This window comes from Notothenia rossii (genome assembly GCF_949606895.1).
Source record: "Notothenia rossii genome assembly, chromosome: 8".
In the NCBI taxonomy this organism is placed as follows: Eukaryota; Metazoa; Chordata; class Actinopteri; order Perciformes; family Nototheniidae; genus Notothenia; species Notothenia rossii.
In genome coordinates, this window is record NC_136906.1 from 52,910,863 (window position 1) to 52,930,602 (window position 19,740).

General features: G+C 40.3%; 1 protein-coding gene across 1 annotated transcript in view; it reads left to right on the forward strand.

The window, feature by feature from the left end:
• stxbp6l (syntaxin binding protein 6 (amisyn), like) overlaps positions 1-17,117 on the forward strand; it is a 36,543-nt gene extending 19,426 nt beyond the window's left edge. Inside the window, exons 6-7 of the mRNA XM_079646993.1 lie at positions 15,623-15,780; positions 15,933-17,117. Coding sequence (XP_079503119.1) covers positions 15,623-15,780; positions 15,933-15,956 — 182 coding nt within the window. The 3' untranslated portion in view covers positions 15,957-17,117. The remainder of the gene's footprint in view (positions 1-15,622; positions 15,781-15,932) is intronic.
• The last annotated feature ends 2,623 nt before the right edge of the window (positions 17,118-19,740 follow it).

Consider the following 19,740-nt stretch of genomic DNA (forward strand, 5'->3'; position numbering starts at 1 on the left):
CCCAACTGCCTATTGCAGCTTTGCTTTCATATAATACTTTTAGTCGCTACAGATATGGTACACTTTTAAAGATACCATTAAACTCTTTCAAGCAGTCAAAAACAGCTTGGCTTTTATTTTTTCTGTGTATGCAAGTTCAATGTATGCTTGGGAAAAGAAACAACTACACAGGTGAGGAAATATATAAGAGGTCTATGATTCTGTCAAGCAGTCATGTATAACCTCATATTTATTTTGTACAAGTAAAATACAAATATCATGTTATAAGCCAATTTGTAACCATTGCTACATAATAGTACTACATAACATTTTATTTTTCTCCAAATATATTTATAATCTGTATACTTTTTTTTCATTAGGAAGCATCGATATACAGCTTATCGACAGTTTGTACGTTGGTGCTGGGGTGTACTCGGCCCAAAAATCAGAGTCCCGCTGCCTGCATGTGCAGTAACCGAGATACGGAAGACTTACCCCGAACCGGGAGGCCGCTATCAGGGATTTCAATGGCCAAATCTGTAATTTGACATAAGTCATGCAGCTGAACTGGTTAAAATGGTTTCGCATGATGTAAATAATTTACAAAGTACATCATTTACAATATTATTTTTCCAAAGAAACATGTAAATATAACAACATTTTCCAAATCACAAATGTGTAAGATTGTATTAATTTACTGTTTGATAAATAAAAAAGGGTTCTTTTGTTAATTTTTCACTTGTAACATTTTATCTTTATTGCAGTGTACATTAGTCTTTTTGGTATATGTGCGAGCCCACAAATAATTAAAAGTGGTAAAAATAATAAAGATATTCAGACGCAATTCATTTTTGGCCTTACTTATTTCACTTCAACTTTTATATATTTCAGTCACTAGGCAAGTTCACTGTACTCTGGTGACATTTAGCTCAAGCTGGCATAACACCTGTAGTAACTTAATTCTGACCCGAGTTTTGTGCACAATCTTCCAGCACCCATGATCAATGTTTATAGCAATCAGGAAACATTCACAGCTCACAACTACACATCGCTTCCCCATCATGAATTGTTAGATAAAAAAAGTTTAGCGAGGTCCGGTTACACATATGTTGAGCGAAAATAGCGGAAGGATACAAAACAAACAATCCAGACGAGGCTGGTGTTTGCCACGTGTGACGTCACACAGCTGGGTTAATGGCTGGCAAGCTTTTCGCTACCGGAGCGGAATAACACGGGAAAGTTGCACACATTTCATGTTATTTGGGGGGTATTTATGGAAAGAATCATTGATGTTGATATGTCAAATGAAACAGTGGAAAGTGATGAAGCGATTTATTAACACAGAATAACATTTATTTTGGACATTACATGGACTTTAATAATATCTTCATATTAATAATAATAATAAATCATACAGTATGTGTCCGAAAGGGAGCAGGAGGAAGCAAACACAAAAATATACAAAAAATATACTGCATATTAAAGCAAACGATTGTAAAGGTAAAAGTATGAGCATAACAAATAAAGAAGTGTAATGTAAACATTTAAATTATAATTATGATTATTTAATATATAAAGACTATATATTATTGAATTACAAGATTAGATATACTTTAGTTGATCTAAAATATTGATGTGTTCAAATGCTCTTCAAAACACAACTGAAAGTCCATGAAACTTGTCTTTCTGTATTTGTGAATGAAGCGCCATCTCCTGGTTAAAACCTGAAATTGAAAATCTGGCAACGCCCTCTTGGAAAATAGTGGGAGGGCTTAACATTCCTCTATACTGGTCTTTGGCTGGTCGTAGGCAGGAAGCTGTAAACTGGAGTCTGAAATTCAGTGCTCCATCTGTAGTGTCCGTGACATCACGCATAGGATTCTGCAGAGTTGCCGAGAAGCCCTTAGTAGGCAGAGTCGGCCACTAACGGCTTGACAGCGACGTCAGAGTCTAATCCCTCCTGCTCCAAATAAGGGCAAAGAGGCGGAGCCGAGGCGGGATCTGCTGTCTCCGAACTGGAAGTAAACAGAGCTAGCTCAGGCTAAGAAGCTAAGCTAACATGAAATACATGCATACCAAGTTAGTGCTAACAGTGTAGTTTCCCTATATAAACGTTACATTCATAATCAAATGAGACAATCTGCAAGAGAATTAGCTATATTTTGTTGTTTTTAATGCTTGTCATTCTCACGTTAAGAAAAGAAGTACCGATACATAGCAGAACAATTGTGGCGATGTTCAGCTTAATAAGCCTTGTTCAACATAATTTATTTAGCTAATACTACAGCAGGCGAACCAAGTCTGCGTTTCGCTGCATCCCTTGATCTCCAGTTATAACGACAGACTCCATCGCCCGGACCTAATGGAGCCGCAGTGGGCTAGCTCCGGGACGCCGGCTGGAGCTAGCCCCCTGCGGCTCCGTTAGCCCTGGCGGCCACCACTGGTATAATTGGATCCCCTATTAACATTTGCTCCTGTTTAGCATTATGGGCGTCATAGCCATAGACTATAAAAGTCTTACCCAAGGCTGAATCATAAACTAAAATGTATATGTAGGCCTATGTATAAAGGGTTACGTCCTTAGCTGGTTAATAAGTAACAAGCTAAGCTACCAAGCACACAAACACCTGCGAACAGGATTAACATGTATAATATTATCCTTTTAGACTTCTTGGAAGTTCTGTTAGTACATTCAAGCGCACAGCACGACATTTTAATTGTCTGGTATTTGTAACAATATTCCCTAAAAGGCACAATCACCACGAACACGGCTAAAGCTAAAGGGTCAAGTACAGTACTATGACTAACTAACGTTGTAGCCTCTATTAGGGGTGGGCGGATCGATCCCAAAATATCGATACTTCCGATATTACGTTACGTTTCAAAATATTGATACTAGAGCCAATAGGATCGATACTTTTATACTTTTTTTCCCGTCTCCTCTACTCGTCAATTTCTTAAAAAAACTATGTGCAAACGAACACAAGTATCTTTTCTTCTCTATCCACTGCTGTCCTCCCCCCCTCGAGGCTCGCGCAGCGCGCTCCCTGCCTGAACGCCGATTATCAAGCTGACTGACAGCAGCCGGCAGGACAGCAGCAGCCGGCAGGACAGCAGCAGCCAGCGACTCACGAGTGCAACTGTGATGTGTGCAAGAACAAAGTTCGCTACTCTGGCCACTTTGTATTGTTATTTTTCATGTTTGCACTTTAAATTTGCAAAAGTAAAACGTTTATTTGTCTATAAAAACTGTCCTGTCTTTATTCATGAAAATGAATTCAGATTTAGTCTACTTATGATGATTTCAGGGCAAAAACCATGTCATGCAGCTCCCCCCTATATGAAAGTACATAAGACGCTTTTCATTTAAAAAAGTATCGGTATCGATATCGGTATCGGCGATCTAGCCCTGAAATACTTGGTATCGGATCGAATCCAGATTTTGTGGTATCGCCCACCCCTAGCCTCTATGGTTGTAGCCAGCAGAGTGGACAAGTTGCTGTTAGCTGACAGTGAGGCATGTACGTGTCCATCAAAGTGACCACGCCCTAATTTATGCAAAAAACGTTAAGACCTAATATAAATAAAAGGGTTGTGTTAGAAAACAATTCAATCACAGATTCATAATCATGAAGGTGGAATCTAACTATATCGATAATAATATTTACTGCATCCATTGGTAGAAACATGTTTTTTTCTGCTGTAAAGTTGGGCATTCTAACATGGGGGTCTATGGAAATTGCTCCTTTCTGCAGTCAGTCCCTAGCGGCCCATGTATGAACAGCAGTGTGTTGCACTTCCGTATTGGCGTCCCGGCTGTTCCCCAGAGTTTGCCGCTTGGATGTGACGTGTTCAGTACTACTATGGTTTTACCTTTACCCATGGATGCACAATAATAACGGACCCATATCGCCTCACTGCCAGCCCTCAGAGCTGTAATAATGGATATATTGCACATGTTTGCTGTAATTCATCATTTGTAAAATATTATACTGCATGAGCTGTATGATGTAAATCTTGCATTAAATAAAGTTAATATTACCGACGTAGATTAACGTCCCTGTAGCTTCTTATTGCACTTGCAATATACCATTAAAGGAGTTGAACGTTGCTGTTTGCTATTACTATAATACCACGAAGGGATAAGCCAGAGTTTACAACCTTTGCATGTGGGCACAACACGTTTTGACCCAGATTAATTATCTATAGGCCTACCATATGATATCGCCCGAGGAAGTTGTTATACTTATACATATATAAATACAGATATATGTGTCAAAGCTCTAATCAAATGAACAGTTGTATTAATTATACTTGTGTATATAGCCTGTGTTGTATATTTATACACACAAATGAACAACCTTGTGTGTGTCAAATAACAAGTTGTATTGTAGTGTTTATTTTAGTGTCGTTTTATGCATATCCACATTTTGATTTCAGAGCACAGGAGAATGCTGGGCACAACATAAAGCTCAACAGTGAAGCTGGCAATGCTGAACAAAACCATCACTAGATCGTGTTACATCAGCGTAATATAAAAGTACATAACGACTGATGTGCACGTACACATAATTACTAATGGCTCGGACGTTATACTGGCTAGCCGTTAGCTGCTAGCTGCTAACTGCCGCGTCCGCCTCGTTATTCGTTAATATCAAATCCATCATAACAATCCAGAACGCGCGGTGCTGTTACGTGTACGCAAATGTACGTGCTTGATTTGAACGAGCCTTTTGGGGGGCGTGGTTAAAGTTGCGCATGCTCTATGAGCGCACATACGGGTACTTCTCAGGCATGCTGGGTAATCTGGGACGTTTCACTCTCTCAAAAGTTGGGCTATTTTTTCATCCATGCGCCAATGAGCAACTCCCATAGGAATGAATGAGTCCCCGCCTTCCACGCTGTATCCAGTTCTTGTTATACATTCATGGGCCCACCCCGAAACGTACGAATCTGAATTGTCAACGGGGGAAACAGAGGGGTTTTAGTTTGCCATAAGGCTGTTTACGGTCTTATTAGGCTACATCCATTGGTTGGTTTTGTGGCACATTTGTAACGCTGTGCCAACTTGGTCAAGCACGCAGGCAAACTTGAGGAGCGCACACAGGGTGGAGAGGTGGGGTGAGGTTGAGCGATGGAGAGACAGGGAGAGAGAGAGAGAGATTGAGCGAGGCAGAGAGCGTGTGCAGCGGTCTGCTTGCGCACAGAGCAGGAGTTTGTGAGAGAGCCGGCTTGAGAGTCAATTTCTCTTCAAAATATAATTGATTACCAGCCTCCCTTGTCCCTGGCTGGCTTGCTAACTCGTTGGTAACGTAACTGATGTCTTCTAATGTGCCTGCATCTGGCGCTGAGTTGCCATATTCCTTTCATGAACCACTTCCTGATATCCATTGTTGCAGATAAATATAAATGATAATAGCCAAACTAACCTAGCAAGAGTAAACTGACAGGCTGCTGCGCCGCATCTCACTCAAAAACCCACACGACTCAACCCAGCAAAAAACCAGTCTCGCGAAGCCTTTCATTCAGAATTTCATAGCAAAATAAAAAAATGATATTAAACTAATCTTTCAACATAATTTAAAACAAAATAAATATTAGGACAAAGCCCTACAAATAACAACAATAAACATAATAATAAAACAATTAAAATGTTGTATTCAGCCCTGATTAAAACAGCGGGCCCAAATCCTGGATGGGCGGGCCCGCCCATGACGCCGGCTCCGGGGCCTCATGTATAACGCCGTGCGTAAGATTGACGTGGGAAGGTTGCTTACGTAGTAGAAATCCAAAAAATAGGTCCATACATTTTCCGCCACTTTCCGATTCACCAAACATTGCGTACCGGCGAGGAAAGTGCGTACGGCACTTCCTACGCCGGTTTCCCTTTATAAATCACAACCGACTCGAAATGCGGTGCAGCTTTTGCGGGCTTCACGTAACGCCTATATTTGCCTAAAAATAGTAAAAGAAACGCCCATTAATTCATTCATTTTTGACTGAATGCATGAAGAAGATAGCAGGAAATGACGAAAGAACAGCTAAAAAAAACATCTCACACCGTGTCAGATTTTGTTTTTTTTGGAGAGGTCGAGATAAATCATATTGTGTGGTGGATGCAGTTTGAACCAGAGAAGCAGCATGGAGGTCGAATCGTCACCAAAATAAATAAGGTTAAAAAAAGGTTAATGACAAAAAAAATACACATTCCTCAGGCAGCAGTGGTGTAGTGGGCGTTGGACGCGGGGGTACGCCATACCCCCACTTATTTGGAGCATCTTTTTTTTAATAGTCTAATAAATATAAAATCATTGCCAGTGTTATCAGTTGCAAGTGTGTATTTGTTGTAATAATGACGCACACATAATACATTTCACAGTAATTATAATAAAAAATAAAAACGATTTCCTTAAAAAATGATGATTCCTCATCACGCTCGTGACCCCGCAGCGAGAGGGGTCAGTGATTTGGCGGGAGCTCTTTCCCTCAAGAACGCTAACGACTCGAGAAAGTTCTACAATGGCAGGCAAACATTCTATACTTGACTTATTTTCTAAAAAGAATATCATTCACAAAAAGAAAGAGGCTAGCGGCACCGAAGCTACAAGTGAAACTGCTACTAGTACATCATCCGAAGGGCCGCCTAAAGATGTGGATAATGCTAGCACTAACGTCAACGTTAGCTATGCTAGCAACGTTCAAGCTCACCTTTCCCAGAGGTATGGACGGAGGAGATGTTGCGGAGGAAACAAGAGGCATACCCGTGGATAGACTGCAAAGCTGGGAAACTGGGCTGCAAAGTTTGTTCATCCATTTCGGATGTATCAATCTTCAAAACGCAAGGTGTGTGTGTGTGTGTGTGTGTGTCTGTCTGTCTGTCTGTCTGTCTGTCTGTCTGTCTGTCTGTCTGTCTGTCTGTCTGTCTGTCTGTCTGTCTGTCTGTCTGTCTGTGTGTGTGTGTGTGTGTGTGGTGTGTGTGTGTGTGTGTGTGTGTGTGTGTGTGTGTGTGTGTGTGTGTGTGTGTGTGTGTGAAAAAAGCAGCGCTGTCTGCTTATTTGCAATGTGGCTAGGCCTAATCGGATAGTTTCAAGTCCAGATTCAATGTTGTTTGCATAAGTATAGGCTATATTTTTCGTTTCGTTTATTTAATAAGTTAATTTCAGGACAACTTTGGGAATTGTGTTTGTTTGTTATGAGTTTTAAATAGATTTTGAAAGTGGAGAGAGAGAGAGAGAGAGAGAGAGAGAGAGAGAGAGAGAGAGAGAGAGAGAGAGAGAGAGAGAGAGAGAGAGATGTAATTGTATCACTGTATATATATATCATCAATAATATGTAAAAATTTGAAATGTCTGTTAATGTTGTTAATTATTTTGTATTGTGATGCTTTGGCAACATTGTTTAATTTAACTTTCATGCCAATAAAGCCCCATTGAATTGAATTGAATTGAATTGAGAGAGAGAGAGAGAGAGAGAGAGAGAGAGAGAAGCTGCGCTGTCTGCTTAGTTGCAATACTTGTTTATGTAATTTATATGCCAGTGTGTCCATGGTTTTGAGTCTGTGTGTGTGTTCAGCGCAGCGCCGTCTGCTTTTTTCAGTACAGTAAGTAGGACTAAGCATACCGGTAGTTTCCTTGGACCTGTCAGCCCGTTTTGTGAGTGCACTGCGCGCGTGCGCACTTGTGTGGCATTGTTTGGGATGACCTAATTAAAATAGAGCCCCCCCAGTAAAAAAATCCCCACTACACCACGGTCAGGCAGTGTGTTTGTACCGGGGACACGAGACCCCCCCCCCCCCCCTTGATGAGAAACTGTAAGAAATGATCGGGGAATCCCTCCAGAGTGGAGTCATGACGACTGGATCTGAATTGGCCTATGTTTTTGTATTTGGTGGTTTGTGTCCCAGCTGTCGATCAGCTGTGCGCAGCATCTCCAGCCTGTGCATCTCAACCCCCCCTCCGCAGCAACTCTATATCCACCAGTTAAAGGAAACATTACATTACATTACATTACATTGCATTTAGCTGACGCTTTTATCCAAAGCGACTTACAATAAGTGCATTCGACCAGGAAGATACAACCTTTAAGAAAACAGAATCATATAAGTACATCAGGTTTCATAGAGCCAAACATTTCAAGTGCTACTCAACTGGCATTTAGAAAGCCAGCCCTTTATTAGTATATAAGTGCTTTGTTAGTAATTTTATCGCTCGAAGTGGAGTCTAAAGAGATGAGTTTTCAGTTTGCGTCGGAAGATGTGTAAGCTATCTGCTGTCCTGATTTCAATGGGGAGCTCATTCCACCATTTTGGAGCCAGGATAGCAAACCCACGTGTTTTTGCTGACGGGAACTTGGGTCCCCCTCGGAGTGCGGGTGCAGCGAGCTGTTTGGCTGATGCAGAGCGGAGTGCACGTGCTGGGGTGTACGGTTTAACCATGTCCTGGATGTAGGAAGGGCCAGATCCATTCGCAGCATGGTACGCAAGTACCAGTGTCTTGAAGTGGATTCTAGCAGTTACTGGAAGCCAGTGAAGGGAGCGGAGGAGCGGTGTGGTATGGGAGAATTTGGGAAGGTTGAAGACCAGACGAGCCGCTGCATTCTGGATGAGCTGCAGAGGTCGGATGGCACATGCAGGTAGACCAGCCAGGAGGGAGTTGCAGTAGTCTAGGCGTGAGATGACGAGAGCCTGGACCAGAATCTGCGCTGATGTCTGGGTCAGCTGGGGACGTATCCTCCTGATGTTGTAAAGCGTGTATCTGCAGCAGCGGGTTGTAGCAGCGATGTTTGCAGTGAAGGACAGTTTGTTATCTAGGACCACACCCAGATTCCTTGCAGTCTGAGTCGGGGAAACAACAGAGGTGCCGATGTTGATTGTTAGGTCAAGAGTGGGACAATCTTTTCCCGGAAGGAAGAGCAGTTCAGTCTTGTCAAGGTTGAGCTTGAGGTGATGAGCAGACATCCACCGAGAGATGTCTGCTAGGCAAGCAGAGATGCGTGCGACGACCTGGGTCTCTGAGCGGGGAAAGGACAGAATTAGTTGGGTGTCGTCAGCGTAGCAGTGGTATGAAAAACCATGCGGGCTAATGACAGACCCGAGCGAAACAACTATGTGTTGTGTTATATTAGCTGTACAATTTACCACATATGGTGTTCTTAGTTTCCATACCTCCTGTGTTTTACGAGCGACTTTTCAAGTCTTGGCAAACGGCATAAAACAAGATTAAACATGTATTAAACATAAAACCATGCTCGTATCTTCAACCTATAGAAATGCAAAACGGCGTCAGTTTAGACGTAATTCTGTCCTCCTGCTTACCGCATCATTTATGAGAAAACATTTCATAACATTAACACAACATATTCGAGGTGGTTTTAAATAACATATCCGTATTTATTTATTTCTCCAAGTTATGTTTTTGTGTGCACTGCGGAGTCGCAAACAGGCATTTGTTTAATCATTTTAAGATTGGCTTTAATCAATGTTTGAAAATTAACTCTTCATGATAATGAGAGGTAACATTTTATTTATGGTATTATTTCTACATATTTCTCTCCATTCTTCCTTCTGCCAACGGTGTCGCATTTTTTCGTCCCTCCCGTTTTTGTGCTTAGTGCGTACGCATGGGTTAGAGCAGGGCTATTCAACTACACATTCAGTTGGGCCAGATTTTATAACTACAGAATTTAGCTGGGCCAGACATTCAGCGGCCTGTAAAAAGCGGGTAGGTAGTGACACATTTTAAACCGACACATATTACTGCGATGAAAAACATGCAATTTTTATTCATTGTTCATCTAACAAAGGTAGGTCAAAAAGTGCTTAAAAACACAACAGATTAGCATTAATTTAACAGAATCTGAAAAAAAAGTCCACAGTTGTAGCATTACATTTGTTTTCTTTAGAAGTCAAATATTCCGGGTTTTTTTTTTTAACCAGGCACATCACAAAGTGCATTTACTGAATACAATAATAGCAGTCTTAATAAATGTCCTCACATACAAAAAACACAGCTAAAGAGCTCCAATGCAACACAAAGAGGTAGTACTGTAGCAATACTATTTTTTCACTTTTCAAGTAATAACAAAAAAATCATACGTTTTGGTCACATTTGACCCAGACACATTACAAAGTGCATTTAAATGAATACAGAAAGAACTGTCAAACCCTTCAGTGCACAAACCCATAACAAGGGATACGGGTAACTATATGAATACTACACTACACGTCTACTATAGTAAACTAGGTGCTTACTATCACCTCATTTGTGATTTGTCATCGCTGACTTTCTCAATGGGAGAAGGGACATTTTTTGTTTTGAACAAGAGCAGTGATTTTTGGCTCATAGGATGTCAATGCAATCCTAAGACATTGGTGAAGAGTGTTGTCAGTCAGGGAGCAGCGAGTGCTACTTTTGATTGAGTTCATGTGTGAAAAGCTTGATTCACATGTGTATGTTGATCCAAACATACTGAGCACACAGATCGCTACTTTCTGAACGTTAGGGAACTACTGTTTTTTGACATCACTCCAACACTTCGCTGGCCCGTTAGTGCGCTGCATGTCAATAAGTTCCAGTGTATATTTCCCCTTGTCGATGCAGGGGACCACTTCCTTTGCTCTGGTTGATACGTCCCCCTCTATTGCAACAGTGAAGGGGTCTCTGGCAAAGCCCATCATCACCTATGTGGGCAGAGCAAGTCCATCCAATCGACCAGCAAAGTTCTCTTTCAACCTCGCAATGAAATCTGTCATCACATCCGTGATTTGTGCCGGAGATGTGATGTGTTTGGGGAGCGTGGGAAAATGCAGTATCCGACCCGTGCTCAAGTCGGTCGCGAAAAGGTCCAGCTTGACTTAGATCTGCTCCACAAGATCAATGACTTTTTTGTCTCTGTTTACGCTTCAGAGTTGAGAGAGACATGTTTTAGAGTTGCTATCATAGGACCACCGTTACTAGCACCACTAGATGCACTTTCAAAAAACGTGCTGCGTTGTGGTTTGGTGGTTTCTATGCAACGCGGAGTGTTGCGTTCATGGTCTGTACCAGTGTAGGAATTTGGCTACGGGAGGCTGGGCCACTCTGGAGTTGGTTCTGGGCCGCATCTGGCCCGCTGGCCGCCAGTTGAATAGGCCTGGGTTAGAGTTTGCGTGGAGGACCTCACGTTTTCCCGTCAAGTTAGTATTTTATGAATTGCAAACATTGCGTAGAAACTGGTACGCCATTTTTTGAGCGTATATCCCTTTATAAATGAGCCCCCTGGTCTTACCTTGACTTGAAGATGAAGTCCATTTGCCTATCCTTCTGGACAAAAATCTCTTATTACTTTTTTGTAAAAGTCCTCGTTATCTTCTTGTAGTTTCAAAAGTCTATCATAAATCTAATCGATAGATTTATGATTCGAAAATTATAAAAGTAGGGTAGACATGTGGATATTATCAGGCTGAACAAAACGTGCATTTATCTAACAGGTACATTTCCCACAGATCTTATTTTGAGCTATTTTCCAAAATCCTATGGAGACATCTCATTGCTTTTTTGTGGAGGGAACCCATGCGCAGCTTACTTCCGGGTTTTAGGACGCACTCGTCTCCTCTTCACACACCACACTTTTTGCGGCACGTACTTACAGCCAATCAGCTCTGAATTATGTGAGATGATGTATGGTGAGAATGGCTAGACCCTCCAGAAAAACGCGATTCTGTGATCGCAGAATTTACCGCATAATCAGCAAAATGGCGCAGATCTTTAAAAGGCCGCATATTTATCAAAAGGCCGCATAATCCCCGCATTTTTCCACACAAAGTTGAGAAAAAAAAAAGTTAACTCGTCTTGACGTGACATCATCAGCTTGCGCATCACAGAATGTAAACAACACTGTATAGAGTGAACATGTGGCGCTCACACGATAGAGAAAACACCAAGATGAAAAAATCTAATCCATCTCATTTACCGACGAAACTTTCTACTAAAGACCGGGCAAAAAGTGGGGGGAAACTATTCTGCACCCCGTGCAACTGTGTGTTGGAGCATAAGAGAAAATCGACGGTGACGACCCACTTTGATTCATTCAAACATTCGAAAATGCTTTCTGCTGCTGCGGACAAGAAAGCCAAACAACTCACGTTCACCGAGGCATCAACCTCCAAAACCCTTTCGAGGGCTACAAGAAACGAAGTGAGTAGCCTACAAGATTGAAGCCGGTCAGATAACGAACGAGTAAATGAAAACAGAATGAGGCGGAGAGGTGTGTGTGTGTGTGTGTGTGTGTGTGTGTGTGTGTGTGTGTGTGTGTGTGTGTGTGTGTGTGTGTGTGTGTGTGTGTGTGTGTGTGTGTGTGTGTGTGTGTGTGTGTGTGTGTGTGTGTGTGTGTGTGTGTGTGTGTGTGTGTGTGTGTGTGTGTGTGTGTGTGTGTGTGTGTGTGTGTGTGTGTGTGTGTGTGAGATTAAAATGCTTTTACAATAAATAAACATTGAATGTGTTTAATTGAATAGTAAAGGGGTTTAACGTTAGTGGCAGGTTGTGTGTGAGAGAGAATAAATAAGACAGCCCAATATTTAAAAAAATGTTCATTCTTTTTCCCCGCATATTTTGCATATTTTGCAACTTTCCGCATATTTCGCAACTTCCCGCAATTTCACCGCATAAAATCACATAAAAACCCTTCATGTTTAATCGCATAATCAAGGAATTTAGCCCGCGTTTTTCTGGAGGGTCTAGATGGCAGCTCAGTGCCCCTATTGTCATTATTTTTTTGCCACACATTAAATAGGACAATACTCTGAGCATGCGCAGTGTAGTTTTTACAGTCACCGTTCACTTAGACAGTGAGAGGGAGGGGCATGATCGGGTTTTGTCCCACATGGCTCTAAACAGCTCAATAGAGTGGCGAAGTCACGCCCATCTACTTCTGGTCCATGGGACCTTATTTCGGAAAAATAATGTATTGAAGTCAACGGAGAGAGAAAACTTATCTTTCGATCCCGTTTGAATTGTGCCATGAATTACACATATGATGTTTTTCAATCTTAAAAAATAATTTCCATGTCAAAAAAGTCACAGTTTGTTGTAAAACTGTTGAAATATAAGACTATGAAAAATACACAACTAGAAAGACTATAAATCCCAGAGTCGCTTAAGTGATGTCATAATTGTTTTCCTCCACTAAGAGATAGCTAAGATCAGCGTCATATAGATATAATCTATCTATATGGCGCTGGCTAAGATAAGATAACTTTAACAAGATGCCTGTGTGCTTAGTACCAGGTTGTTATCATACCAGCAATGGGTCTTGCTCGTTCTTTCGCTTCCCGTCTGATGAAAGGACCAGGAGTGGCTGGATCAAGTTAGCTACCTAGCTAGTAGCTAGCACGTTAGTTAGCATTACAGCCTTGTCATTTGTATTTAATATGAAGTATCATTAAGTAACCCAAAATGTTAAACAGTAAGAGAAGTAGTCATATTTCGTGAACCCTTTGAAGAGTAACCGGTGTGATCATTCTATAATACACAATCTAAGCCCGGGGGAGAAATGCTAACGCTAGCATCGGCGATCGCCGATCTTTTCTACTTCATGCTATTTTAGGGTGACCAGACGTCCCCGTTTTCCAGGGACAGTCACCGTTTGTATTGGCCTGTCCCCGGTTGAAACTGTCCCCGGAAATGTCACCGTTTTTTAATATACGTTAAAAACACATAGCAAGGTGAAATCAAACATTTCATGTCAGGAAACACTGGGTAAACAGACTGTGGTCAAGCCAGCCCCCACTTCGGAAAACACAGTCAAGCCAGCCCGCACATTGTATTGCGGTGCTTGAATATCCTATGCATTACGGTAGAGGCCTGTAAAAACTGCCTTCAAAATAAAAGCGTTTACTCGGTCAATAACAAATATACCTAAAAAACACACCAAACATATTCATATATACTGGGGCTTAAGTTAAGAAATATGTAGGCTATATTGTGATCAATAATAATTTAAAACAAAATACGTATAACTACCACATTATAACTGAGTGAATGTCAAATGTAAGTATACAGTTATGAAGACATATCTGACATTTCCACTGGGTGACTAATTTCAATTGATGTTGACACCATCTCACAACACTCCTAAAATAACATTACTTTCTGAAAAACAATTTAAAATGTATGCTGTTTAAAATCTCAAATTAGATCTATTGTCCATCTATATTTTGATTATTATTTAATGGAAACTGTCCATAATCAACGAGTCATTCGAAGTCAATCAAATACTTATTTCACTGCAGGGTGATAGGAGACCCCATCGAGTCAATCAGAGAAAATCAGGACAATCTGATGTAGAATTTCAAAATAAAATACTTTTGAAATCTCATATATGGGCTATCGTCCTTCTGTTTTTATACAAGAATAAATAAAAAACTGTCAAATTATCAAAGACTTATTTCACTCCAGGGTGATAGCAGGACACCCCATCTAGTCACTCAGAGAGAATCAGGACAATCTGATGTAGAGTTTCAAAATAAAAGAGCTTTAAAGTCTCATATATGAGCTATCATCCCTCTGTTTTTAGATAAGAATAAAACAAAAACTATCCACTATCAAATACTTATTTCACTTCAGGGTGATAGCAGGACACCCCATCTAATCACTCAGAGAGAGTCAGGACAATCTGATGTACAGTTTCGAAATAAAAGAGACCTTTGAAGTCTCATATATAAGCTATCGTCCTTCTGTTTGTATCCAACAGTTAAAATGTTCGAATTACATTGAACCAGAATTGTCCCCCTTTTTTCTTTAACAGTGAAGAAAATCGGATATGTTAATGATATATTGACCGCAAAACTCAAAATGTCCCCGGTTTTAATTTTGAAAATCTGGTCACCTTGCTATCTGCACAAATGGTTGACATTAAACATTAAAAAGACCAGGCAGTTCAGAGAGAATCAAAGGAAGGCAGGCAGCTTCGCATGACATTCTTCAGGACGTGTTTCCTTGTGGTGATAGTGAGGGTAGTCAATTGTTTTGTTGACAATACAGTAGTGACGGCCATCTTGGTGACGTGTGTTACTTATGCGAGACCAGAGATGTAGTTCATTGAGCGTTTCACACAAACAAATGTGTTACTTCACAGTTTTACGACACTTTTTTTTTTTTTGACTTGCAAAATTATCTTTTAAATTGACAAACATCATATGTGTAATTCGTGGCACAATTCAAACGGGATCGAAAGATAATCTTTCTCTCTCCATTGACTTCAATACATAATTTTTTCAAAATAAGGTCGCATGGAGGTCCACCGGAAGGGGAGGGACTTCGCCACTCTATAGGCACACACTGTAGACACTAATTAGAAGGACACAGACTAAAACAGCAATGTAAAGACAAATCAGATGATTAAACATGATCTTAAAATATATATTTTTTGTTGCATTTTGTTGTAATCATTACTGTGCCCCACCTGCCCCTAATGACCAGTCGCCACTGGACAGAAAGCCCTAAAAAATCGAATTATTTTAAAACTAGCTTACAGATGACGATCACAAAGACGTTTGTGTTGCTTCTAATGACAGAAGGTTATCTGGCCTCAGAGTGGATGTGTAATACTTTGACTTCTTCATTGAGTACCTTTACATACTTTTTTCTTCTTCTGTGTGTATGAACAGGTCAGCCAGGGCAGCGTGTCACAGGGAGCACTCTGGGTAATGTAGCCCACAGGATGAATGTGGCTCTGGGGGAGCGTGGAGACAAACTGAGTCACGCCGAGGACAAGACTGTGGAGCTGATGCACAAAGCCCAGCAGTTTGCAGACACTGCGCACAAGGTGACGTGCAAATACAGCTGTTTCTACAACATATTTCCAACAGAAATCATTGATCAGCTACGGTATAAAGATGAAAATGTTCAGGCTTTAACATGCTTTTCTGTTTGTTTGTTTGTTTGTTTGTTTGTTTGTTTGTTTGTTTGTTTGTTTAGCTGGCCCTGAAGTATTCAAAGTGAAGACTGCTGGATGAAGAATGAAATCCTCCAGGACGTTAAAGATGAATCCTGTAACAGCAACACTAACGCTGTCTTAAATAACGAAATACTTTGTGCTTAATGTGCCTCAAATGAATATTCTGTTCTTCAAGAGAAAAAAAGCTGGACTTTTGGATTTAATCTACAATTATTGGAAATGTATTGAAAAACCACTGCACAGCTTCCTTGACTCATAGATATTTTGGATTAAAAAGATGTGCCTAACCTAAGATCTGTGTCACAGGGTCGTACGGCTCTTATTGTATAATATTTTTCTTCTTTGGATTTATTTGGATTTTATTGCACTAAATGTTTGATTTACCCCCACTTGTTGCCATTGATCTGTGTTGCTAACATGTGTGTAAAGTATGGAGTGCAGTGACATATTGATGTGTCCTGAACACTCAAACTGTTGCTCTATACTGTGTCTGCTGTACTGTCTTCCGTCTGTGTGTGTCCTGTTTTTACTAACCGCAACAACAAAGCTGGTACTGTTTTCACCTTCTGAGTTTTTGTGTGTATCACAGGGGCAAAATGAGCCCCCAGAGAGACCTACTGTGGCGGGAACTAAAAGTACTCTCAAGGTGTTTATACTTCTGTCTGTGTCTATTTATCTGTCCGTTGTCTATCTGTCTGTCTCTATTTGTAAAAATGATTCTGTCAATGCGATGGTGGGTGACAAAAACTTGCAAGATGCAGTCACAAAACTTTATAGGTGTGTAGTTGACACACAACAAACAAGGTTTAGATACGCACCAGGCCTGATTTGGCATCATAGAACCAGTATTAAGGCTGAGCTTAAAGATGGGATTTGTTGGAGTGATTAACATTGGGAGTCTATAAACAAAAAGTAGAAAAGGTTGAGGTCAAGCAAAATGTTGACTTAATGTTTGCATCTCTTCTTTCAGTTATTTGTAATGCAGATGCAAACACTGTGTGGAGTCTGTGTTATTTTAAACTAAATTAATATTGACTTACAGTACTTTGATTCATTGACTAAATTAATTTTGATCACTTCTTATTTTACGTTTTCATTACTTTTGGCTATAGTTGAATATTTGTGATGTGAATATGTCTCTGTTGTGCTAACTCAATGACAGTGTGTCCACTCTTCTCTGTGAACCATTAAAGCCTTTACCTGAATGCTGAGCTCTGCTTGTGTTTTTCACATCAGCTGTGAACAGCAGATGGCGCTCACAGAGCAAAGGAGACCCAGCACCACCGCTGTTGAAATGAAAATCATGATTTCAATTAGGTTTGTAAGTGTGAATATCACACCCTAATTGGCCATCAAATAGATTTACGATGTAGTAATGTATACAGTAAGTGCATTTTTATATAGAATTGAATCTATAGAGGCAAAACAAAAAGTAAAATAAAGAGAGGAAAAGTGGTTCAGCTTAATATTGTGATGATAATATAGAATAGAAATAGAAATAAAATATATTTTATGTTGAATGTCAGAATTATTATTCTCTGATATTTATAATGTGCTTTTAAAAATATCTTTCTCAATCTAAACGTATGTACACTAAAAGTAATTCGAATTTCTCTCTGTTCTGCGTTTATTACGTTTCTGGGTTTTTCTCTGCCCCTCGCTCTGCCTCAGGCTCCAGCTGTCACCCCTCAGCATCTTTTTCCTTGGTTCTGCTTTGTCACTGTCACCTGTGTCGTCTACATTGGAAGCTTTTGAAATTCCACTTAAGTCTCTGGTCTGGAAACATATACTAATCCCACTTTAATAGTTAGATAGACTGAAGGACCTGCTTAAGCTGGGGAGGAATGTCTTCAAAAGTTGTATTGATAAAATGAAAAAGACAAATCCGACTGAATTTCCCTTTCCCCAAATAGTTGAAAAGGACACTTAGAAGACTGTATTAGTAATACAAGTGATGTGTAAATTATGTTAATGGTAAATAAAGGACAGGACAAAAGGGATGTTATAACTCAGTGTGCAATAAGATGTTGCAAACAAAAAGGAAGTCACGCATTTAGCCAGTGGAGATAAAGATGGAACACAGATTATGGAATATGTTAATTGGAAGAAGAAGAAAAAAGGCATTAGAAGATTAATAATGTTTCTTGGGCCTTTTGCTTGCACTTTTAGGACGGTCCCTAACTTTAGATGATCATTTTCCTTCCAACCATTAAGAGGGACAGATTCAATACCGACCTCGAGCAACCTGGTGACCTGGGAGTTTAGAAATAAAGAAACACCAAGTGGGATCAGGTCAAGTAAAAAAAGAAGCTTTTATAGCTCTTTAAAAAACAGGAGGAGATAAGCTAAGGTCTCTGTAACAGGATGAAGTTCCAGAATTAGAAACAAACAACACCTTAATATACACATTGAAGCCAAGTATCACTTAGAGTTTGCTTCAAGGAACATTACAATATGGACGGAATACAACACAATCTTACATGACATTATACTGTTTAAAATCAGCAATACCAAGTAGCTAAAGTTTAATTTGAGGAGAAGCTGGAAAGCAGCTCTTTTCACAGAGCCTTAACATGAAATATTAACAAAGGAAATACACACTGCATTTCTTCAGATGAGTTGGTCAACAGATACATCTTGTCACAAACAGTAAACACCCAACAAATGTCCATCCAATCATCAATGATCTTGTTTCCATACAGTACAGCTCCGAAGAACAGAATGCCCAGAAGCACAGTGTTGATGCTGCTGTCACACTGCTTTAATACATACTTTTATATCAACCATCCCGGACATTCTTTGTCAATCTGTTTCTAAATTCAGCTCCAGGTGTTTTGCACCGGGACGGTCGAGGTGAAGCACAGTGTGCTAAGCAGCTTTAAAGAGAACATCCCTAATGTAACAGAAAATGATTTGAAACTGGTGAGTGTGTGTGTGTGTGTGTGTGTGTGTGTGTGTGTGTGTGTGTGTGTGTGTGTGTGTGTGTGTGTGTGTGTGTGTGTGTGTGTGTGTGTGTGTGTGTGTGTGTGTGTGTGTGTGTGTGTGTGTGTGTGTGTGTGTGTGTGTGTGTGTGTGTGTGTGTGTGTGTGTGTGTGTGATGGGGGCTATCTGAAGTTTTGTGGTCAGGACTGGGTGCAGAGAGGAAGCGGCTGCTGAGAGATGGACGGTTCAGTCAGGGCCATCTGGGCTGGAGGTCAGGATCTCTGCTTCATTATCTGTCAATCCATGCATCTGCTCCTCAATGTGTTACCTGCAAGCTATTTGGCAGATTTACTGCTGAGAGAACTAGGGCATGGCTGTTTGAGTTAGAATCCTTCGTGAAAGAGCAGACAAACAGTGACCACATTGCACTGGATGTGCAAACATATTGGAGGGTTTTCTTTCCTTTCATTGCCTCTACAAAGGAGATGTATAAATAAATACATGGGATCCAAAACTGGGACACCTGGGAGAACTTTTACTGTTCAAATACTGTGGTTCAAATACTGGTATAGCTGGTATAGCTACACTTGTAGATGCATTTAACTTTTATAACTGCATCTGTGTTTTTTGTTACATTTCCACTTTTTCATTTTTCCTGTGTAACTCTTTTTTTTTCACCTTGATCTCTTGAAAGGCAAAGTTTTAAAGCACTTTTTGTCAGACATTGAGCAGTTTGATGCAATGAAAAATTGGGTTCAGATGTATTTTGATTTTTTTTAACTCGAGCAGAGGTTTTGTGTTAGCAAATCAAAACAAACAGAGCACAAACATTATTGTGGAGTTAATTTTGGTTGTTTATTCATTTATTTTCGATTTATTTACTTCAATCATTAAGCATTAAGGTAC